Genomic DNA, 20,263 nt, shown 5'->3' with positions numbered 1-20,263 from the left:
TTCATTGGTTACCTAACAATAAATTTCACATCAAAACAAATTCTTTATTTGTACATCGACTCTACTAGTAAGTCTGATTAGTCATGTCTTTGTTTTTGTTTCGACCTCTCGAATTGGAACAAATTACTATAATGCGCCCGCCTACGAATTAGTTGACATTTATCACAAATTTTATGAATGTAAGTTCTTATTTTCATATTGTTCATTTCTTACTTTAATTCTAAATCTCTATTTCTCGGAAGAAAATAAGTTTCTTGAAATTTTTCATTTCGAATTATATTCCCGTTAGAAAAATGATGAAATTAAAAACCTAATCCTTTAAAGTTTTACTATGGAGTCGATAATTATACGCCCTTTATTGAATCGCAAGGACTTATTTTAATTTCCACTCTTATCTCATGGAAGGAATAATTTTAAAGAATGCACCTTTTTCTTTATATTGCTAAAAGAAATTAGCTGTCATATGAAGATTGAAGATAATAAAAAAGAATCCAAAGCTGTTGGCCCCATTGAGAAAATTATTGCTGTCTTTATCCCTTCATCATTAAGCAAAATGTTACTATTTCGATGCAAAATACATGTTACTTAACCATTCATTGATTTTCGATTCGATTCGATTCGATCCAATTCATCATAATTGTACAATGGTTAGTAAAACCAGCTTCTGCTTTTGCTTCCTAAATCGTAAGAGTAGCAAAACTAAGGAAGAAGGATCTTCGAATTCAAAATCAAATCGAAAAAATAGAGATATCAATGCTGATGATAATCGTGCCGATGGTAGTAGCCACGGTGGAGCCACCTCCAATACCGGCGGCAACGACGCCGGAGCAGCGGCAGTTGCGTTCGTAGCCACTTCACATCTAGCTGACATGGATGGTGGTGCGGATGGTAGTTCTCACGGTGGTGGTGGTGGCAGCGGCGGCGGTGATGGCGGAGGAGGAGGAGGAGAATGAGATTTGAAAGCGATGAGGTTTTTTTCAGATTCATTTTTGTGGTTTCATTATTGTGTGTGTGTGTGGCAGTTGTTCCATCTTTTGCATATTACATTAATGTGTATTTCTATCTGATTTGTATATTTTTTTGGGTATATTTTACGTATCTGTAATTTAATAATATGCTTGAATAGTGCACATTACTCATTAACAACTTTTGTCACTGTTAATCTCTTGGGCAGAAACATTCTGTTACTTCTTCACTTGAGGGCCATTTTTACTCATAGCGAAGCCTTTAAAATCCTCTCTATAGTTCAAGTAAATCGTCCATGTTAGACTGATTCCTTTTTTTAGGTGACAAATAGAATTTTCTACAAAAACTGACCAACGAAAATATTTCTGCATATAAGAACATAGTAGAAGGTAGTAGTCAAATTAGAGCGTCTAAATTAGCTATATATTTTATCAACTCTTAAAGATGGAATGATCTGAGAGACCCTTGCACTTGATTCTGTTTGTAAGTTGGACCCTTATATTTATGACTTTATCAACTGAACTCTTAAACTCACCGAAACACAATGAACCCTTTCTTATCTGATGAGCACATATAGTACACTCATTTTACACATGAAATTTCATGTCATTTTTTAATAACACATCATAAATATTAAAAAAAACAAAGACACATCAGAAATCAAATATTTTTTAAAAAAAAATATAATTTTCTCTCTCACTGTTCTTATGTCTCTCATTCCCCACTTCACCTTCTTCTTTCCCACCCCCATCCCTCTCCAAAAAATGAAAAACTCACCGTCTGCTTCCACTATTTTCACTTCTTTGCACACAAAATCTTTTTCAATCACAAAAATTTATCATTCACTGTAATTAATCATTGGTATGCTTTAAAGGAGAGCTTTATTTATTTTGATTTGGTAAAGAGAGATATCAAGAAAACTTCGAGTTGAAAACTCAAGCAATAGATCTTGAAAAATTAAGATTATAAAAATGACGAATGAGTATATTTTTTAGCAAAAACTCTGTCAATAATTTTTTTTTATGATGGTGATGATGGGGTGTCCGTCAAAATAGGAAGAAGAAAGTACCATAGAGTGAGGTATAAAACAGAAGAGGGAGTGATGAACGAGGACGATTGCTGAAGAAGAAAGAAGAAAGAAGAAGAAGAAGAGAAGAAAAGAAAAGGGTAGGGGTAGGGGTTGGGGGAGGGCTAGGGCTGAAGAAGAAGAAGAAGGGTGGGGGTGGGGTTGGGGTTAAAGAAGATGAAGAATTTGAGATTTTCAATATTTTAAATTTATTGTTATTTTTATATATAATTTTGAGTTTTTTTTTTTAAAATAAAATATTGCATTTACTTGCTTCAAAACGCATGTAGTCATGCATTTTTTCAACTCAGTCATTTTAATGTCACGTAAGCTCGATCAATGGTTAGAGGGGTTTAAAATATTACGTTTTGGTGAGTTTAAGGGTTTAGTTGACAAAGTAATAAATACAAGGGTCCAACTTACAAACGGTGTCTAGTACAAGGACCTCTCATGTCATTCCGCCACTCTTAAAATATAATAAAAGACATGACTTTTTAAAAAAAAATTAAAATCAAGAACAGGCTTGAGCGAATACAGAAAAAAGAACAACATTTATAAAATTTGTATATTCAATATATGCAATTGATGGAGAATATTTTATTTGTAATATGACTTTATGCTAATAAGTTCGAGTTGAGAAAATTGATGTGGAGCTCTTTACTTTAGAAATTATGATTAGGCATGTGGTAGTGAGGTTAGCGCCTGTGATTAGAAAGATCTAACATACTTATAAATTTATGTTTAAGAAAGATCTATCATTTTATATTAAAATGTTGTGGTGGTTATTAATTTATTTTTCAACAAATTAATTAGGGAAAATTATGCGGTTATATAAATATATAATTTCGCCTGTCTCAATTTATTGACACTTTTCATTTTTCGAGAGTCAAGCAGTTTAAGTTTGACCGGGAATTTGTGCCACGGAATCTGCAAAAATTTTTAAATGAAATTTATATAATTATATAAAAAGTATTATATAAGTCAGAATAATTGATAATTCAAAATGTTTAAAGGATCTATGAAAAACTTATGGTCAAAGATAGATTTGTTTGAATTTCAAAATTCGAAAAATGTCACATAAAATAGAACTGATTACTAGTTAATTAGTCATCATAACTATAGTTTTCGTTAATTACCAGTCGCCACCAACATTCAGTGATAATTATGTTAGCCACTTTTTTTTAGTTTGTATAAGTGTGTACAGTTGTATAATATAATTTGTATAACTTTTGTATCATGTAATTTATATAATTGTTTAAAGTTCAGATGTTTGTGTTTGTAAAAATTCGTTATAAAAATAAATACAAATCAATTGATACTAACCAGTTTATACAAACACGAACGAACTTTTGTATGATGTAATTTGTATAATATAATTTGCATAACTGTTTAAAGTTTAGATGTTTGTGTTTGTATAAATTCGATATTTTGAGTTTATATATAAAAATAAATAAAAAGCAATTGATACTGATCAATTTATACAAGTAAGGACGAAAATAGCTCAATTATACAAACGTACAACGAATTATACAAATATACCCGTGAATTATAAAAACGAAGTCGCCCATAGCAGTTTAAGCTAGAGTTTCAATCCATAAATATGCAAACTATACCTAAGGGGCCTAATTAAGTTTATTATAGTGGCTATTTGCAAAATATCCTCAATTAATTAGGCATATTATATAAATACGTCATTTAACTTGACCTCAACTGACATCTATGCTCTTCAACTTTATGTGTGCATAAATGACCACTTAAAATTTGTATAAAGTTAAACAAGTATACACATGCATCCTGCGTGACATAATATATGTAAGACACCATGTAGGATGTCGCGTACGATGCAAGTTATCACGTAGGATGTTAAGTATAATGTGTATGCCTACTTGTTCAACTATATATAAATTTGAGGGTTCATTTGTACATACCCAAAATTAAAGTACATAAATATTAAATAAGACCAAATTAAAAAGTGTGTTTATGTATATGTATTATAATATTGAGATCATAATGTGGGGCGGTAGGATTGGGTCACCCCACTCCCGGCTAACAAATGTCATGTAGTTATTTCATATTAATTATATAGTAGTATTTCATTTTATTAGTATTATTATTATTATTTGACCTATATATTTTTATACTTAGTATTATTGCATTTCGACCAAATATAAAAAAGAAAACTCATTGCATGCGTACTCTTCCCCACTAAACTGACATCTAACCACCGAAAGGACAAAAATATGATACTATATATTTATTTGTTAAGATTCAATTCATGTCCTTAAATTATTGGATTAAATTAATGCCAAGAAGTTGGATTTATTATAGCTCAAATGATTTAATATTTAGTAAATAAAAGAATTCGCAAGTTAATTATTTGACATGTGCTATTCAACTCCATCGATGTGAGCTTACTTTCACTATCAGATTTTTAAAAAAAAAAATATCGAGGATTTATTGAAAATAATCCATGTGTCTCATAAAGGTAGAGATAAAAAATGTATATTGATCTTAATTTTTTCTAATTTCAATTATGAAATTGCACTGAGATTATTGTTATTATTATGTAATATATCATTTCAATTGTGGTTACTAATGCATGGTATACATACTTAACAGAAAAAAATAAAAACACAATGATAATATAACTTTCTCCGCGTGTTAGTTAATTACCAAAATAGAAGCATTACAAATCCAATGAGAGCCACCAACATTAGCACTACCTGTATTATGATGTATACTAAAGTATACTTTAAAAGGATTAGTAATACATCTATATAAGTTAATACTTATACTAATATGGAGACACTGCATAATTAGACATATTTCACGATTATATATACTATTATTATTTATATTTTTACAATATTATGTATTTTATCATTAATTCAAAATTTTCTATTATATATTGAGGAAGATATATGTAGATACATGTATTTTTCGACTAAATACACTAAAATAGGAAGGGAGGCGAGTGAGATTTGTTATGTATTCAAAATAAATGTGAAGTGTGTATATGGTATGATTAGCATGTATCTATGAACCAGATACATAGGAGAGAGACAAGCAAGATATGAGGGATCGAGGCGAGCGAGATTTGTTATGTATCTAAAACAAATTACACCTAATTTTGGCCCTGTGTATCCCGAGATACATGTATCAGGACGCCCATTTACAACTAAAATGTATCTAAAACAAATTACAACTAATTTTGACCCCATTTACAACTAAAATGTATCTAAATAATTAGCTCCTAAACTAGTGAAATTTATATAAGTTTCCCTTCTAATAATAAGTTGGAATTAAGTACAATAATTAACTAATTTGCAAAACAGAAAATTGATGAAAACTACCTACTCTCAAGCTACCAAAAATATAATACTAATAAGATGAATCAAGGATAAGTCATAAAATTTGATTTTAGCTTTGTATAGGTAGGAGTAGGACATATTAATCATACTCTCAAATTCCTGTCGCAGAAATGCTGAAAGCTCTTATTACAGGTCAGAACATGCATCAACTTTTTTTTTTTTGTCATCAAAAGGTCAAAATTAATCAAATGTTTGGTAGTTATTACTAATGATATAATTAGGTGTCACATAAAGTAAAAGTCATTTGGTCCAAAAAAATTATTGTAGGGCCATCCCATTAAGTGGCGCTAATTTAGGCAGCAAAAGAACTTGAAAGTTCAAAAGTAGTTTGTATACTGCCCCACTTATAAAGAATTGGATCCAAATAGGATTTTTGGAGTTTGAAAAAGGTGAAAATATTCAAAAGATGGGGAAGAAATTAAAGAAGAGTCATGTGTAAACTACACATTAAGAATACCAATTTATACTATTGAACTTCTTTTTTCAATCTTTATTCACAAAATGATATACATCATTTTCAAGATATTGTGGAATTTATTGGTAATCTCTAATTAATTCATGTACGAAATATCTCCTAATTAATTGAATTTTCATATAATCCATTGCACTTGCAATCCATAGCTAAATAAAATTAGCATGATATTTTTTTTTATTTAATTATGAAAATTTATTTATCGCTAATTTTTTACTTTCTTATAATGGTGAAACTATTGAACAAAAAAACAGGTATTGTGTACTTGTATCTACCTTATAACATGGCTCCCATAATCTTTCTCCTTGTGGTTGATAATTAATTCATAAGATTTTGACTTTTGAATCTTCTACTCATAATCAGGTGTAAAATGTATTCAAAAGTCTTTTAATTTTTTGTGATTTTAAAACATATCAAGTGGAAAGAGTAAGTAAGAAATTACTAAAAATTAATTTATTTTTTCAAACAGACTAAAAAAAAAGTTAGAAAGATTACGATAACTATCAACACTTTATAGATTGAAGAAGTAATTACTTTTCACCCTTTTTTGCATTGTTCAATAGTACTACCCGAATTAAAGGAGCATAATGAATATTCTTTTCGACAACAAAAATCATGACTCCATTACAAATGGTTCTTAATTAGGACAAAAATGTCATTTCACCTCCAAACCAATTGCCTACATATATTGCTACATTTTGTTGAAAAATAAACTATAGTAGATAAACCATGAAAACCTCATGTACTCTTTGCATCCTCTTCACCACCGTGCTCCTCCACCTCTCCCTTATCCCGGCCCCCTCCGCCGCCCTCCTCGACCCTACCACGGTGTCATCCGTTGACATCGTCCTCGATGACTCGGACTACATCCGTTCAAGTTGTAAAACCACTTTGTATCCGGATACCTGCTACCACTCACTAAACCACTACGCAACCGCGGTACAACAAGACCCCGGTCGCCTAGCACGTGTCGCTATTGGAGTAAGCCTAGCAAAAGCTAAGAGAATGTCAGCTTTTGTTTCCAACTTATCTCGCGAAGCTGACTATGGAGCACAGCCACGTGCAGTGGCTGCGCTCCACGACTGCTTCTCCGTATTCGGAGATGCAGTCGATCAGATACGCGACTCGTTGAGTCAAATGCGTACGCTCGGCGGCTCGAGTGAGTCGTTGAGGTTTCAAATGAGTAATGTTCAAACATGGATGAGTGCGGCTTTGAGCAATGAGGATACTTGTACTGATGGATTTGAAGATGTGAGTGATGATGAGCCATTGAAATTGGACGTTTGTAATCGTGCAGGGAAGGTCAAGGAGGTTACTAGTAATGCTTTGGCTTTTATAAATAGTTTTGCCAATAAGATATGAATGTTTGATGAGTTTGATAAGACTCTTTACTGACCATGTTAATTAGTTGTTGACAAGTCTATAGGATGCATCCTTCATATATCTATATTTATTCATATCCGTTTAATCTGACTGTGTGATTTTAATTTGATACGAAGTTTAACAAAGTAATTAATTGTATTGATATATCTTGATAGGAATAGGTTCTTTGTTGAGGACTCTGCCTTTGGGCGTGGTCAAACTCCAAAGGTATATATAGGAGTAAGTAGCCACTTTTTTGTTAACTTTTTGAATATTGTGATTTTAAATTTAAATTATGTAGAATGTATCAAAATGTTCTTTGATCTTGTGGTATAAAAACTATCCGTTGAAAAATTAAAGTTAACGAGTTAGACCAAAAAGGAAAGAGATATTTTTTTCTTCTAAAAATAGATTAATCAAAAAGAAAAATAAGACAAACAAATTGAATCGGAAGTATATATTAAATTACTAACTAATCATAATTGTCACTTAACTATTTTTTATAATATTTAGGACTTAAATATTAATATAACTAAAATTGGACAAAAAGAAATTGTGTGATTCTAATTATTTTTTTTGTTCAATGAGAAACAACGTCCTAGCTAATTTCTCTTAAAGTGCTAAAGTAATACTTAACTATTTATCTCTAATCTCTGTATGAATTATCATTAAAGCAGCTTGCCATTTGCAATTAGACTTGACAACTTGCACTTTGCAATTTCCTTAAATTCAATATGGGGCTCACTACAGCTTTTCTCCAATCCATTCTACCCTTTACTCTGTCTTCGTTTCAATTTGTTTGTCCTAGAAAAAAATCTTTTAGAAAGAATGATTTTTTCCCCTTTTTAGCAACTCTCTAATTTCAACTACACATTTAAGACCACAAAATTAAAAGACATTTTGATACATTTGACATATCCTTAATTTAAAATCACAAGACTTAAAATCTTTTTTATTTTCTCAAACTCTGTATTAGATCAAAATAGAACAAATAAATTGAAACAATCACGATATTATTTTGAAAGATAAAGCTATTCCATATCAGTACTTTAGACATAATTATTAGACATAAATTTATTATGGTGACTCAATTATTAGATTCGTTAGACATAAATATATTATGTCTTGCAAGTCATATAAAATATTTGATCTTCTCATATATATGAAATTTAATTTCCAGATTGTAGACCAGCTCATGTCATTTGGATTTTCGAGTGGTTACATTATCACATGCGAATTACATTTAAAACCTATCAAGACTTAACAAGAGTATTATGTTTGAGTCCATATACTTTTTTTGTTTTTTTTTTTCGATCTCAAATACTAGTCAGTTTGACAAATTAAATTTGCTTTAAGATATATAACATTTAAAAAAAGCAAGAAATATTTATTAATTAATTTCAATTCACACAACTAAGGTGGGAGTGGCCCCATGCATGGTGGACAAAATGAAGAAAACGAGATTAATATGGATTGAACATGTAAAGTGAAAATGTGAGAGGTTGATTATACAAGATACAAAGAGAGATAGATATAGGCCGAAAAAGTATTAGAGAAATGCGATAAAATAAGATATGACTCAGCTTCAAGTATATTCAAATGAAAATGATAACTTAGATTAAATTAAAATTACTAAATATCCTTCTTAAAGAAGTTAATAAGAGTTTTACAAAAAATATGAATTGAAGATGGTAACTGATATGATGAACATTGAGTTGAAGAGAAGTTCAAAGTAGGTTTTCCAAAAGTGATAGTAAGAAGCTAAGCTGCTCGAGCGCATTTTCTTGCCTTTCTTACTTTTCTGCAGAAGCAATTCCAACATTCATATTGTCAGATCCATTGGGCTTGCCAGTCCAAATCAGTAACATTAACAGGAGTGTTACCATTAGGCCCAACAAAGATAGTAGGTGAATATTGTGCAAATTCATTTGGCAATGATTTCCAATGTAGATTTGGCTCCCAATCTGCTTCTTTAACAACATTTAAGATTTCCTTAACCACAACTTTGCTTGCTTCTGCTGTTAAATGAACTCCATCCCTTACACCCAAATATAACAAAATATCATAGTGAATTTGAACCTCAAGTATATATATATATGGTAAGTTATCTGTTAGGAAAAATAATTCAAAGTTGTTAGAAATCGTGTCTAGACTCTAGTTAAGATTTGTAGTTAAATTCATATAGGTATAAGTTTTCATATTTTGAGTTAAAGTAGATTTTGTAGTACTATAAATAGAAGTCTTGCTAGTTATTTTCAACGGTAGACGAGTAATGGAAATTGTACATAACACTGGAATTTTATTAGTTTATGAATACAATATTATCTTTTATTATTTGTTACGGCCCCAAGTTAAAAATTAGAACCCTCAACCTCAAATCCTATTTGAACAACTTTTTATTGTTGTTGATCCATTTGAATTATTACTAAATTAAACTAAAATAGCTTATTCAATCTCAACAATTGCTTATTCATAGGCTATTATGAATTCAAGACAAGGTGCTATGATAAAATTGGTAGACATGCTGCTCTTAGAAAGTACCGCTAATACATCCTAGTTCGAGTTCGAGTGATGGCCTACTCTCTTGGATAAATAGATCTTATATATAAACCATTTTTATAAAATCAAAAATATTTTCAAATCTTGAAATCGAATATATTTCGAAGAAATCACTACAAAAAGGGGTTACATATGTAAGGGTGTCAAATTAAGTGATTCTCGATAAGGAAATGTTGCACATGAGTTAGGATCTAATTTTTCTCACGTACACTCCGTAAAAATAATTTAATTAGAAAGTAGATGAGAAGTCTTAAACGTAATTATAAAGTTATCTGCACGAATTTTGTTTTTCAATCAATTATTTACCACTAATTAATACTTGAAGCTTTAAATTAAGATAGAAAAACGTACGTGAAATGAGCAGTCAACCAATCATCTCGATTTTGAAGTGCAGTCCAAAGATCAATCACCTTGATCCCCAACTCTTTGCACATTTTTATACAAGCTTCTGAATATATATGTGAGCTCTCATTGGAACGTCGAGAACTTCTGTTTTTCGAAAACAAACAACAATAGCAAGCCATCACTTACAAAATATAGGAATTTTCGACGAACAACGTCGTTAAGAATAAGAATAACTATATAATTAGACATACTTCACTACCATATATACTATTATTACCTATACTTTCAAAATATTACGTATTTTACCACTAATTAAGAGTTTCTTACGCATCTTACACTTAGATACATGCATTTTTGCTATCAGATGCATAAAAATAGGGAGAGAGGCGAACGAGATTCATATGTATCTCATGTAGAATCACACTAGATACATGTATCTATATATACCTGGAGTGATTCGCATGTATCTAGAAGATTGACGAGCGAGATGGGAGAGAGGCGAGGGAGGTGAGCGATATTTGCTATGTATCACACAGATACATGTGAATCCACTTGGATACAATATATCTAGAACAAATTACACCTAAATTTGACCTCATGTATCCGAGATATATATATCTAGACGTATCTGGAGCCACCAAAATCTAGTAAGATACATAATATTGCAAACTAGAGTGTATCTAAGTAATTAGTTCCTAAACTAGTGGAATCTACGTAAGTTGTCCTAAAATTATGAGATTTTTTATGTAAAGTTTGTCAGAAACATTTCCCTACTATAAGTCAATAATATGTAGTATATAAAACCTTGTTTTTGTTAAATTTCAGTATGTATTACCCGAACAATTTGATGATTTGTTCCTCATTCACTGGTGGAGTACTAAGAACTAGTATTCGAGTCTTTTCCGATAGGCTCTGCAAGCAATTTTGATAATTCATTAGCGATTAATTTTGCTGTTTAGCTATAAAATTATCATGTTCGTTGAGTAGTTTCAAAATGGACACCTTGAGATGAAGTACAATGTTCTTCATGTTTTGTATATATTCAAGAAGAGGAACATGAGCATTTAGACCATTTGGATCAGGTTTCATTGAGTCATTTCCACCAAAGTATACAATAACCAGTGATGGTTGTACTGCTGCATCCTTAATTATATATAAACAAATAATTATGAATAAGCATATATATATTAATCCTCTGTAATTATTAGAATAAAATAAGAGTTTAAATTTTATACACTGAACAACAGATATAGGAAGTACCTTGGGAAATATTTGGTCCAAAACCTGTAGAGCCGGCCTAGTGTTCCAACCACCATATCCACGAAGCACTATATCTGCCTATAAAAACCATAATCAACTTGATTTAAGATAATTAAAAAAAGTATATTTATTCACTTTTATATTTATTTATATTTATTTTTATGGATTTTACTATTTAGGATCCAATTGAACCGCCTTCAGAGCATATAGTTTGGTTATAGTAGAATTAGTACACGAAAATTCTTTTTTGGAAAAAAAATATTGTGGATTGAGATTAGCTTCAATATCCTTCTAATTGAGTTCTACTTTCAAATATACTACCATTTACGAATATATAATATTCCTGTTATATAGTTTTGATTCCTTAATTTGTTCTCCAAGCTTCGTTCAACTAATATGCACATAGGACATTCAATTTGGGATTACTTTTTGAGTATTTACATCAAATTAAATAATTTAATCTTTATAATTATAAATTAGAGTAGAAATATATATCATTTAATTATAATTAAATGATGAAAAACACAATCTTGCATTCATTCCTTTGATATAAACATAGGAAGAAGCTAAGTAAGTAGTATTAACCCTCACTCTCCTCTCAATTGGATACTAAAAAACAAAACTTGGGATTAGGGATGACAATAGGGCAGGACACAAGCTGATGAGTAAGACAGGACATGACAAGGCGAAGGAATGCTTAAAGAGACAAAGTGAACTGAACAAATAGGTCAAAATCTTAGCAAGTCAAAAATCCCTAGTTCGAATTTGTATCCCTCAAAAATCATCCTTGCTCATTAAAACACCAAGAGACCAAAAAAAACATAGAAAAATAAAACAACAAATTAAAGATAGAATAAGAGATAAATAGAGTACCTTGCAAGAGTATAGATCAGTGAGGATTGAACCCCAACCTTCATGGCTATAGCTAAATTGCACTATTGAGGATCCAAATAGAACAATTTGTGGTCTATTTGGTCCAACCATTTTAAATTTTTTTTCTCTCTTTTTTTGTTTTCTCTGCAATTATTTTCAACAAGACTTGTATAAATTATTAAAAACGCAACATACTACTTCAATTATTGCTTCTTTTAATAGTCTATTTGAGTTGGCAACTTGACATATATTATATTCTCTAACTTCGTATTGTGATGTTCACATCACTATTTTTTATTGTCTATTTTGTATTACAATATGAGTCGCATGAGATTCGATTCTGTAACCTTTTAATAAATTTGTTCTTATTTTATATATTTTTTATAAAAAAAATTCTTATAAGAAATCTGAAAATAATAATAATTTATGTTCAATTTATAAGTGATTAGAGGATATCATTTTCAATGCAAAACATATATTATTCATACACATTAAGTTATGTATTCTTATTTTTTTTTAATTGTTAAAATTAAATTGTTTGATTTGATATAAATATGACATACAAATAAGTATTTATTGAAATTTAAACACGAGATGCGGATAAATATATTATTGGTATTTGATATCTCCAAAATATGAATAATTAACTCTTGTATAGATTTATTTGGAAAAATTACCTTAGTTAGCTTATGCTAATCTCTTAATGACCCGGAGAAAAAAGTGAAGCTTCAGCTTGCCATTATTGGGCTTTGCTGCAGTAAATAACAGAGGCCCACTTAGCCAACTTGGGCTACCCACTTGAATGGCCCATTTTACCCAATTATTTAAGGACAAATTACTTAACTACACTCCTTTACTTACCTTAATATCCATTTATCCCTACTTATTTAAAAAATTTCAAAAATCCCTTATTTACCTATGCATCTCGCATGTATCCCGTGCACAACGCTATGTATCATGCTATATGGAATGTATCAAACGCTATGTATCTCGTGCACAACACTATGTATCCCTCATGTATCCCGTGCACAACGCTATGTATCCCGCTATGTGGAATGTATCAAACCTAATGTATCCCGTGCACAACGCTATGTATCTCGCTATGTGGAATGTATCAAACCTAATGTATCCCGTGCACAATGCTATGTATCCCGCAAACATCATTTTTAAGGGATTTTTGGTAAATAGAAAACTATAAAGGATATGATGTTATTTAGTACTTATAATATGTGGTTCCTATAATTTATATATTATTTAAAGGGCAAATTACAGAAATCACATACTTTTAAGGCAAAATTACAATCTATCCCTTAAAAGTTTATACTTACAGAAATTCCTCAAAATGGATATAATAATATAAGCATTGATACATTAATCTGGAGATACATTAATCGTTAAGTAAGATACATTACATTTTACACATGATACACTAATATGATGTACATTTTATACATGATACACTATCTGATGTGCAAGATACACTAATCTGATTCGCGAGATACACTAATCCGATGTACATTTTATACATGATACACTATCTGATAAGCGAGATACACTAATCTGATGCGCGAAAATGAGGAATTTTGGAGATTTGTAAAACTTATAGGGGATAATGGTAATAAGTAAACTAAAATGTGAGATTTCTGCAATTTTTCCTTATTTAAAACTTTGAAATTAGTTAATATTAGGAAAAACTACCTAACTAGACATACTTTTCTACCATATATACTTATTTTACCTCTAGTTTAAAAAAATCACATAATACCATTTTTAATATTTATATCATATATTTTATAAGATTTAACTAGATACACAAATCCCTTAAATATGGTATTGAATAATTATCTTAAAATTTAAACACCTTAATTAATGGTACACAAATTATTTTCTCATTACCCTAATGTTCACCTCCACTCCACGTACTTCACATCCACCCCATCTCTCTCTCTCTCTCTTCCTTAACCAAATCGTGATAATCAACATCATATACAAACTCATATTCATTATCGTCATGGTCCATACATCTTTTCTATAAATTAGTCATTAACTTGCTTCTTTCAGATGACTAATATTATCCAGAAGAAGTTCAAGGTTTTTTCAACACAATTGTTGTATCAATGAGGTAAATTATTATTATTTTTCATTATTCTCATCTATCTTGGTTTACATTCCATTCACGCATCTGAGATAGAGTTCATATTGTGTGTAAAATTTGATTGTATAAACTTTTACAAATTAGGTTTTTGTCATTGTAGGGTCTTCATCCGCCAACATTCAAGCCGGAAATTTAAGATACAAGGAAGGAATTGATGAAGAAGATGAAGTTAACAATTATAGATGAAGTTTACAATTATAGAATTACTATGATTTATGATTTCGTTATTTTAGGAACACTTGTTAGAGTTGATACACAAGTATCTTGTAAATTTGTTTGGTATGTTAATTATTCATCAATTAATGAAATAAACTACACCCCTTTAATTCAAAATAATGAATCGTATATCTCGACTTTAAAAACCATTGGATACGTTTATCTCACGAAAAATGATACATGTATCTCAAGGCCGAAATATTCAAAAATTTAAGATACAAAAAAAGGAATTAATGAAGGAGATGAAGTTTACAATTACAAAATTACTATGATTTATGATTTCATTATTTTAGGAAAACTTGTTAAAGTTGATAATCAAGGATCATGTAAATCAGTTTTGATTGTTAATCATTCATCCATTTATCCTTTAATTAAGGAAATAAGTTATACCTCTTTAATTCAAAGTTATAAATCATGCATCTCGACTTTTAAAATCAATGGATACATGTATTTCGCGAGTAATGATACATGTATCTCAATTAATCCTCTAATTAAGGAAATGAGTTACAACTAATTAACTTAAACAAATGAAACATGTATCTCGATTTTAAAAGTCAACAGATACATGTATCTTCTGTAATTTTCATATTCGATTTCAGATACCCATGAACTGGAATGACATAAAAATATTGTGATATTCATCATGATCAAAAGAAATTTAGAAATTTTGGTGATTCAAAAGGACGATAATTTGATGAAGAAGATAAGTTCAGAAAATAATTTGATGATATCAATCGCTGATGATGAGATGGAGCCATAATTACATTATGGTTGTTATATCTCCCATAACTTACTCCTTTAATTAAGGAATTAAACTAAAACAATTAATTCAAATTAATTAAAATATGTATCCTATCCTTTAAAACATGTATCTTTTAAATTCTAATAGAGTCATGTATCTTATGAACGAAAAATAGTATATGTAGTAATATTGAAAACTAACGAGATTCCTAGTAATTAGGATGTAAAGTAATGGGATTTATGTAGTTTACCCTTAATATTATAGCTATTAAATATTTACTTATTTCCAACCGAGAACAACTCCTAATATTTTTGCCTTTTAATACAAAAACATACACATACAAATACAAATACATACAAAGGAATACAAATTCATTAGGTGGCACTATGCACAAGCACCAAAAATAGTTGTGGATCATATATGGATAACAAAATTCATTATTGTTGTCTTTCCTTGTTAGCTCTACAGAAAGAACTCAATAGAATCTAACACCATTTTCCTCTAGTTTCTTCAACAAAATTTACTTCAAGATTCAAAAAATTATATGCTTAAGCGTAGAGATATTTTAAGCAAGTATTAAATTATAAATTAACACTTTGTTTTGGATAAATCTGTTAGGTTTAGGATAAAGCTAAGGACCGAAATAAATACCTTTTGTTATATATTAAGGATCATTTCAATCAAGTGAAATATATTAAAGACCAAAATAAAGCATTACCTTTTTAAAGGACCATTTTGATCATTTTCTCCCATTTGACTAGACAATTTTTTTTCTTCAAAAAAATGAAGACTTTTGAAATTTGTAAAGAAAAAATAAATTTCAAAGATTTGTGTCGGTTATAAATCATTTCATTAATGGTAAATAGAAATTTAAGAGTTAAATTGATTATAAATATAGAAGAGTGATATTTTTTTTAACAAATTAAAAAGAAAAATATGTCTATAAATTAATACAGAAAAAATATAAATATTAAGCCCATTCTAATATGTTACTAGTGTAAATAGTATAAAGGGAAAATGGTCAAAAATGCCCTTGTACTATGTGAAAAGATAAAAAATTTCTCTCGTTTATAATTTGGTTCATTTATGCCCTTATTGCTAGAGAAATGGGTCAAAAATGCCCTTAATGAAATGGAAGTAACGGTTGCTTCTTAAACAATTTAATTAGCCTTAATTTTTCTACCTTCTTCTCTTTATCTGAACCCAACTCCATTTTCTCACAAGATTTATTTCTTCTTCTTTCAAAATCCTAGCCCCCTCTTCTGGATTTCTCAAATATTCTTAATTGGGTGTAACTTTTTCTTCATTTATGATGATATCGAGTTTGCTCCTGACATTTCATTGTTTATGGAATATCTCAAGGTTCTAATTTTTCATATAGATATAAGAGCATATGCTATTATGGAATTGTAGCATTACTCAATTTCATATCGCGGATTCCTTTAAATTCAGGAAGAAGTCTTTTCAGGATGCCAAGCCTGACGTAGAAAAAAAAATCTTGTGAAATTTGTGGATTTCTTTTGAATTTTTTTCACAAATGATGCATTTAATTTTATCTTTCGTTACGACATTAGTAAAGATGGAATAAGATGAATAGTTAGCCACTACACTCCAACTCTTAAATGATGAATTCACCTACAAAATCATATTTTTGTTGTAATTTTTCTTTACACTGTATTTTCCTTAATTTCTCACAAACAAGTCTCATTTACTCTCTAAAACATGAATTATCCAATATTAAATTATCATCGTCTCATGAGTTTTCATTAATAAATATTAGTACTACTTCGAAGTTGATTTCTTATTTGTTTGGATGCTGAAAAACAAGTGGTATTGTTGTTGTTTCTTATTTGTTTGGATGCTGAAAAACAAGTGGTATTGTTGTTGTTTCTTATTTGTTTGGATGCTGAAAAACAAATGGAATTGTTGCTAATTAGTGCCATAAAGTAGGTAATGGATTATGGTGTTACAAATTTCAGAGCTGCAAATTCTTTAATTATATTTATGTTAGCTTTTAAGAACACAAATTGCACTTAAAAAATTTCAAAATGGCTTTGAATGTGCTGATATACTCTAAAAAATTTCAAAATGGCTTTGAATGTGCTGATATACTCTTCTAGTATGCAAATGGTGCATAAATGCCCTAAAGAAGAAGATTCACTGCACATCACAACACCAAAAAGAAGCAAATACTAACAAGACCAAATATTAAACCATTAATCTAAATAGAGAAACAAGTATTCACTTTAAGATATTACACCAAAAAAATGCAGATTCACTGCACACCAACACCAAAAACTATCAAACACAAAACAAGTTCTAGTGTCAACTGTCAACAAGACAAGTTACACCATCCAACCAAATGCACATCCACATTTTAGTGGTCAACTATCACCAAGACAAATGTGAATTTTAAAAAGAACCACCAAAACATTTTTTAAGGTAATATTTCAAGTGCATTCAAGCAAAACACTAAGTACAATTCCTAGTCTTTAAAAGTTAACATCATTGTCATCATTATCTAGAATTCCTTGTCCCTTTCTAACCATCATCTTCATTCTCTTCTTTTTTCCTTCATTTTGTAGTTGATGAAGTGTAGTTGCTGCCCTACCTTTCCAAATAGTTTTAGTTAGTGAATAAGACAAATTTATCGGTATTGACACTCCACTAGAATCTCCAGTAAATCTAATCCTCCTTGATCCAATTGTTGGCTTAGGTTTTTTCTTTCGCTTCCAGCCTTGTGACTTCAGAAACAACCATTGGCCTAAGTGATGAGTCTTCTTCAGTACCGACTTCAGGACCATAAGGTTGTGTGGTTGAATAAACTGATTGTTGTGTCTCCACTTCAGTTTGAAACTCTATTTCTGCTTCATCATTTGTGTCACCTGAATGATGTACCCTTGGAGTTGAGGTTGTATCATTGCATTTCTTTTTACAATTTCTTGAACTAGAACTAGCTCCTTGAGTATTGTCCTATCAGCAAAGGAAAACATATTACTTTAGTTCAGGCCGTTACAATATAGTTAAGTTACAAATTAGATGCTTACATTATAACAACCCCTTGTATTATGGTTAGGTTCACCACATTTTTTACAATGCATGGTTGATCCCTTCTTGGATTGACTCCACTCTCCCTTCCTTTTCCCTGCTTCATCTGGTACTCTATCTCTTTTAAGTTTAGGCCTTCCTATAGTCTTCACAACTTCTGGTGGTTCCATGGCTTGGGCTGGATCGAATTTCTAAAATTTAACTCCCCTAACAGGTTGTATTTTGTTCTTGTAAGTTAGCAAATAAGCCTCCTTACAATAATACCAGTGTATTTGTGTTCCTGGTTCAACCTTAAAAGCCAACAAGATAAAAATGAATTAAAAATTAAAATAAGTAAATGAAGACAACAAGTTGAAAAGGCTAAAATTGAGGATAAAATACCTTATCATACAACATGGCCTTGATAGCATGGGGGATGGTATTCCCGATAATTCCTAAGCCCTACATGTGCATATTTTATCCTTCAGATTAATTGTATGTTTATCATCACCTTCTGTGACTTCGTAACCAAAGTCACCATTGAACTCAACCTTGCATCCATGAGCAATTTCCCTATAAACATTGTATGGCTTCATGTACGGTTGACTGAAATCTCCCTTCCAACTCCTAACTTTTGCTTTATTAGAAACCAACCTTCTCATAACCTTCACCCTTATTTCTTCCAACACTTTGATGATAGGCGTATGCCTTGCTTCCAGAATCCATGCATTAAATGACTCAGTGAAATTATTGTCAACCATGATATTTTTACAATGAGTATCAAAGTACGCCCGACATCAAGTTTGAGGTTTATATTTCACCAAGTCTTTAGTAGCTTCTTCATCTATGTCACCAAGTCTTTAGTAGCTTCTTCATCGATAGCTTAGTTTGAGACATTTTTCATGATTATTTTGCATTTAACCTCCTAGTCTAGTTTTCCTTGTTTAGCCTAAGTTCAATTGGCTTCTTGGTCGTTACATGTGACCTTCTTAATTGGAAAATTCGTGATTTGCTCAAATGCCATTCTTGCTTTAGCTCTGATCAGTCAATTGTAGCTATTAAGGCTTGACATGGTTTCTTCTCCCTGCTTCATTATGCTTATGCATATTGTTCTTAGTGTTCCTTTCTCATATGTCCATATACTTAGCATGTGTGAGCTCATTTTTTAATTAAGGCTAGATAATGACTAGTTAGTTCTAACTTGGTTACTTCTCTCCTAATGATCTTGGTTGGAATGTTACGTATATTAGTTGGGTTTTAAGTTTGATTAGTTTTGATTTTAGTTGTATTGTTGCTTGTTGTCATATATCTTTGTGAGTAATAATTTGTCAAGACAAATTGAAATTGTTCCCTATCATGGACTTAATCACATAGGAATTATCTTGGTTCTTTTATGATGTGTGATACTTGAAACATTAGCACATGGGTTCCTCCTTTTACTTGATTTTTTTTTAGTCAATAGGTTTGTTATTTATATATTTTCTATTTATTTACGTTGCATGTAAACTCCCTTGGGTGGAGTCCAATTTGGACTCGAATGTCTCCGAACTTACATTTCGAATAGGCCACGGAGGCCAAAATCCTTTCTCCTCCTGTCAGTCTCGCTCATCAGGATACGGGAAGCTGAAACAAGTCTAAATGAAGCTGCTACAAGTTTCGGAAAGCAGAAAAAAGGGTTGTATACATTAGATATACACTCGTATACAACAACTATACACCAAAAAGGTATTGAGCCAAAAGCCCAAATCAACAAAGAGTTTTGCCCCAAAAAAAGGGACCCAAATTCATTTCCCCTTTGCCTTTAAATTATTTTATTGTCTTTATTTATTGTTTGTTTTCTTATCATTAA

The 20,263-nt window shown here is 30.5% G+C and overlaps 3 protein-coding genes and 1 pseudogene across 4 annotated transcripts; 2 read left to right on the top strand and 2 right to left on the bottom strand.

Moving 5' to 3' along the window:
• Positions 1-644: 644 nt before the first annotated feature.
• On the top strand, positions 645-953 carry LOC125864151 (glycine-rich protein DOT1-like). Its single transcript, XM_049544073.1, has one exon. It carries the CDS (start codon positions 645-647, stop codon positions 951-953), a length of 309 nt encoding a protein of 102 aa, XP_049400030.1.
• A 5,619-nt stretch (positions 954-6,572) lies between these two features.
• On the top strand, positions 6,573-7,341 carry LOC125866166 (pectinesterase inhibitor 7-like). The gene has a single exon (XM_049546475.1). It carries the CDS (start codon positions 6,605-6,607, stop codon positions 7,235-7,237), a length of 633 nt encoding a protein of 210 aa, XP_049402432.1. The 5' UTR covers positions 6,573-6,604; the 3' UTR covers positions 7,238-7,341.
• Positions 7,342-8,824: 1,483 nt separating this feature from the next.
• LOC125866162 (GDSL esterase/lipase CPRD49-like) lies at positions 8,825-12,432 on the bottom strand. 2 transcript variants are annotated; one of them, XM_049546469.1, is made up of 6 exons: positions 12,275-12,431; positions 11,402-11,479; positions 11,144-11,284; positions 10,977-11,053; positions 10,148-10,285; positions 8,825-9,275 (listed from the first exon to the last, which is right to left on the bottom strand). In XM_049546469.1, the coding sequence occupies exons 1-6, from the start codon at positions 12,383-12,385 to the stop codon at positions 9,068-9,070; spliced, it is 753 nt and encodes a 250-aa protein (XP_049402426.1). In that variant the 5' UTR covers positions 12,386-12,431; the 3' UTR covers positions 8,825-9,067. The 2 variants fall into 2 exon arrangements, with proteins under 2 accessions (XP_049402426.1, XP_049402427.1); XM_049546470.1 differs by lacking the exon at positions 11,144-11,284 and having other exon boundaries at positions 12,275-12,432.
• A 5,667-nt stretch (positions 12,433-18,099) lies between these two features.
• On the bottom strand, positions 18,100-19,175 carry LOC125864150 (uncharacterized; annotated as a pseudogene).
• Between the last annotated feature and the right edge of the window lie 1,088 nt (positions 19,176-20,263).

This window comes from Solanum stenotomum, chromosome 5 (assembly GCF_019186545.1).
Source record: "Solanum stenotomum isolate F172 chromosome 5, ASM1918654v1, whole genome shotgun sequence".
Classification (NCBI taxonomy): domain Eukaryota; kingdom Viridiplantae; phylum Streptophyta; class Magnoliopsida; order Solanales; family Solanaceae; genus Solanum; species Solanum stenotomum.
This window is presented reverse-complemented; position numbering and strand designations above follow the sequence as displayed.

Bases quoted from the DNA above. Each gene is read 5' to 3' on its own strand.
- LOC125864151 (XM_049544073.1), top strand. From the start codon at position 645: ATGGTTAGTAAAACCAGCTTCTGCTTTTGCTTCCTAAATCGTAAGAGT.
- LOC125866162 (XM_049546469.1), bottom strand. From the start codon at position 12,385: ATGGTTGGACCAAATAGACCACAAATTGTTCTATTTGGATCCTCAATA. The intron at 11,480-12,274 runs GTACTCTATTTA...TGGTTTTTATAG, and splicing joins CTGATCTATACTCTTGCAAG to GCAGATATAGTGCTTCGTGG. The intron at 11,054-11,143 runs GTGTCCATTTTG...AATTGCTTGCAG, and splicing joins ACATTGTACTTCATCTCAAG to AGCCTATCGGAAAAGACTCG.
- LOC125866166 (XM_049546475.1), top strand. From the start codon at position 6,605: ATGAAAACCTCATGTACTCTTTGCATCCTCTTCACCACCGTGCTCCTC.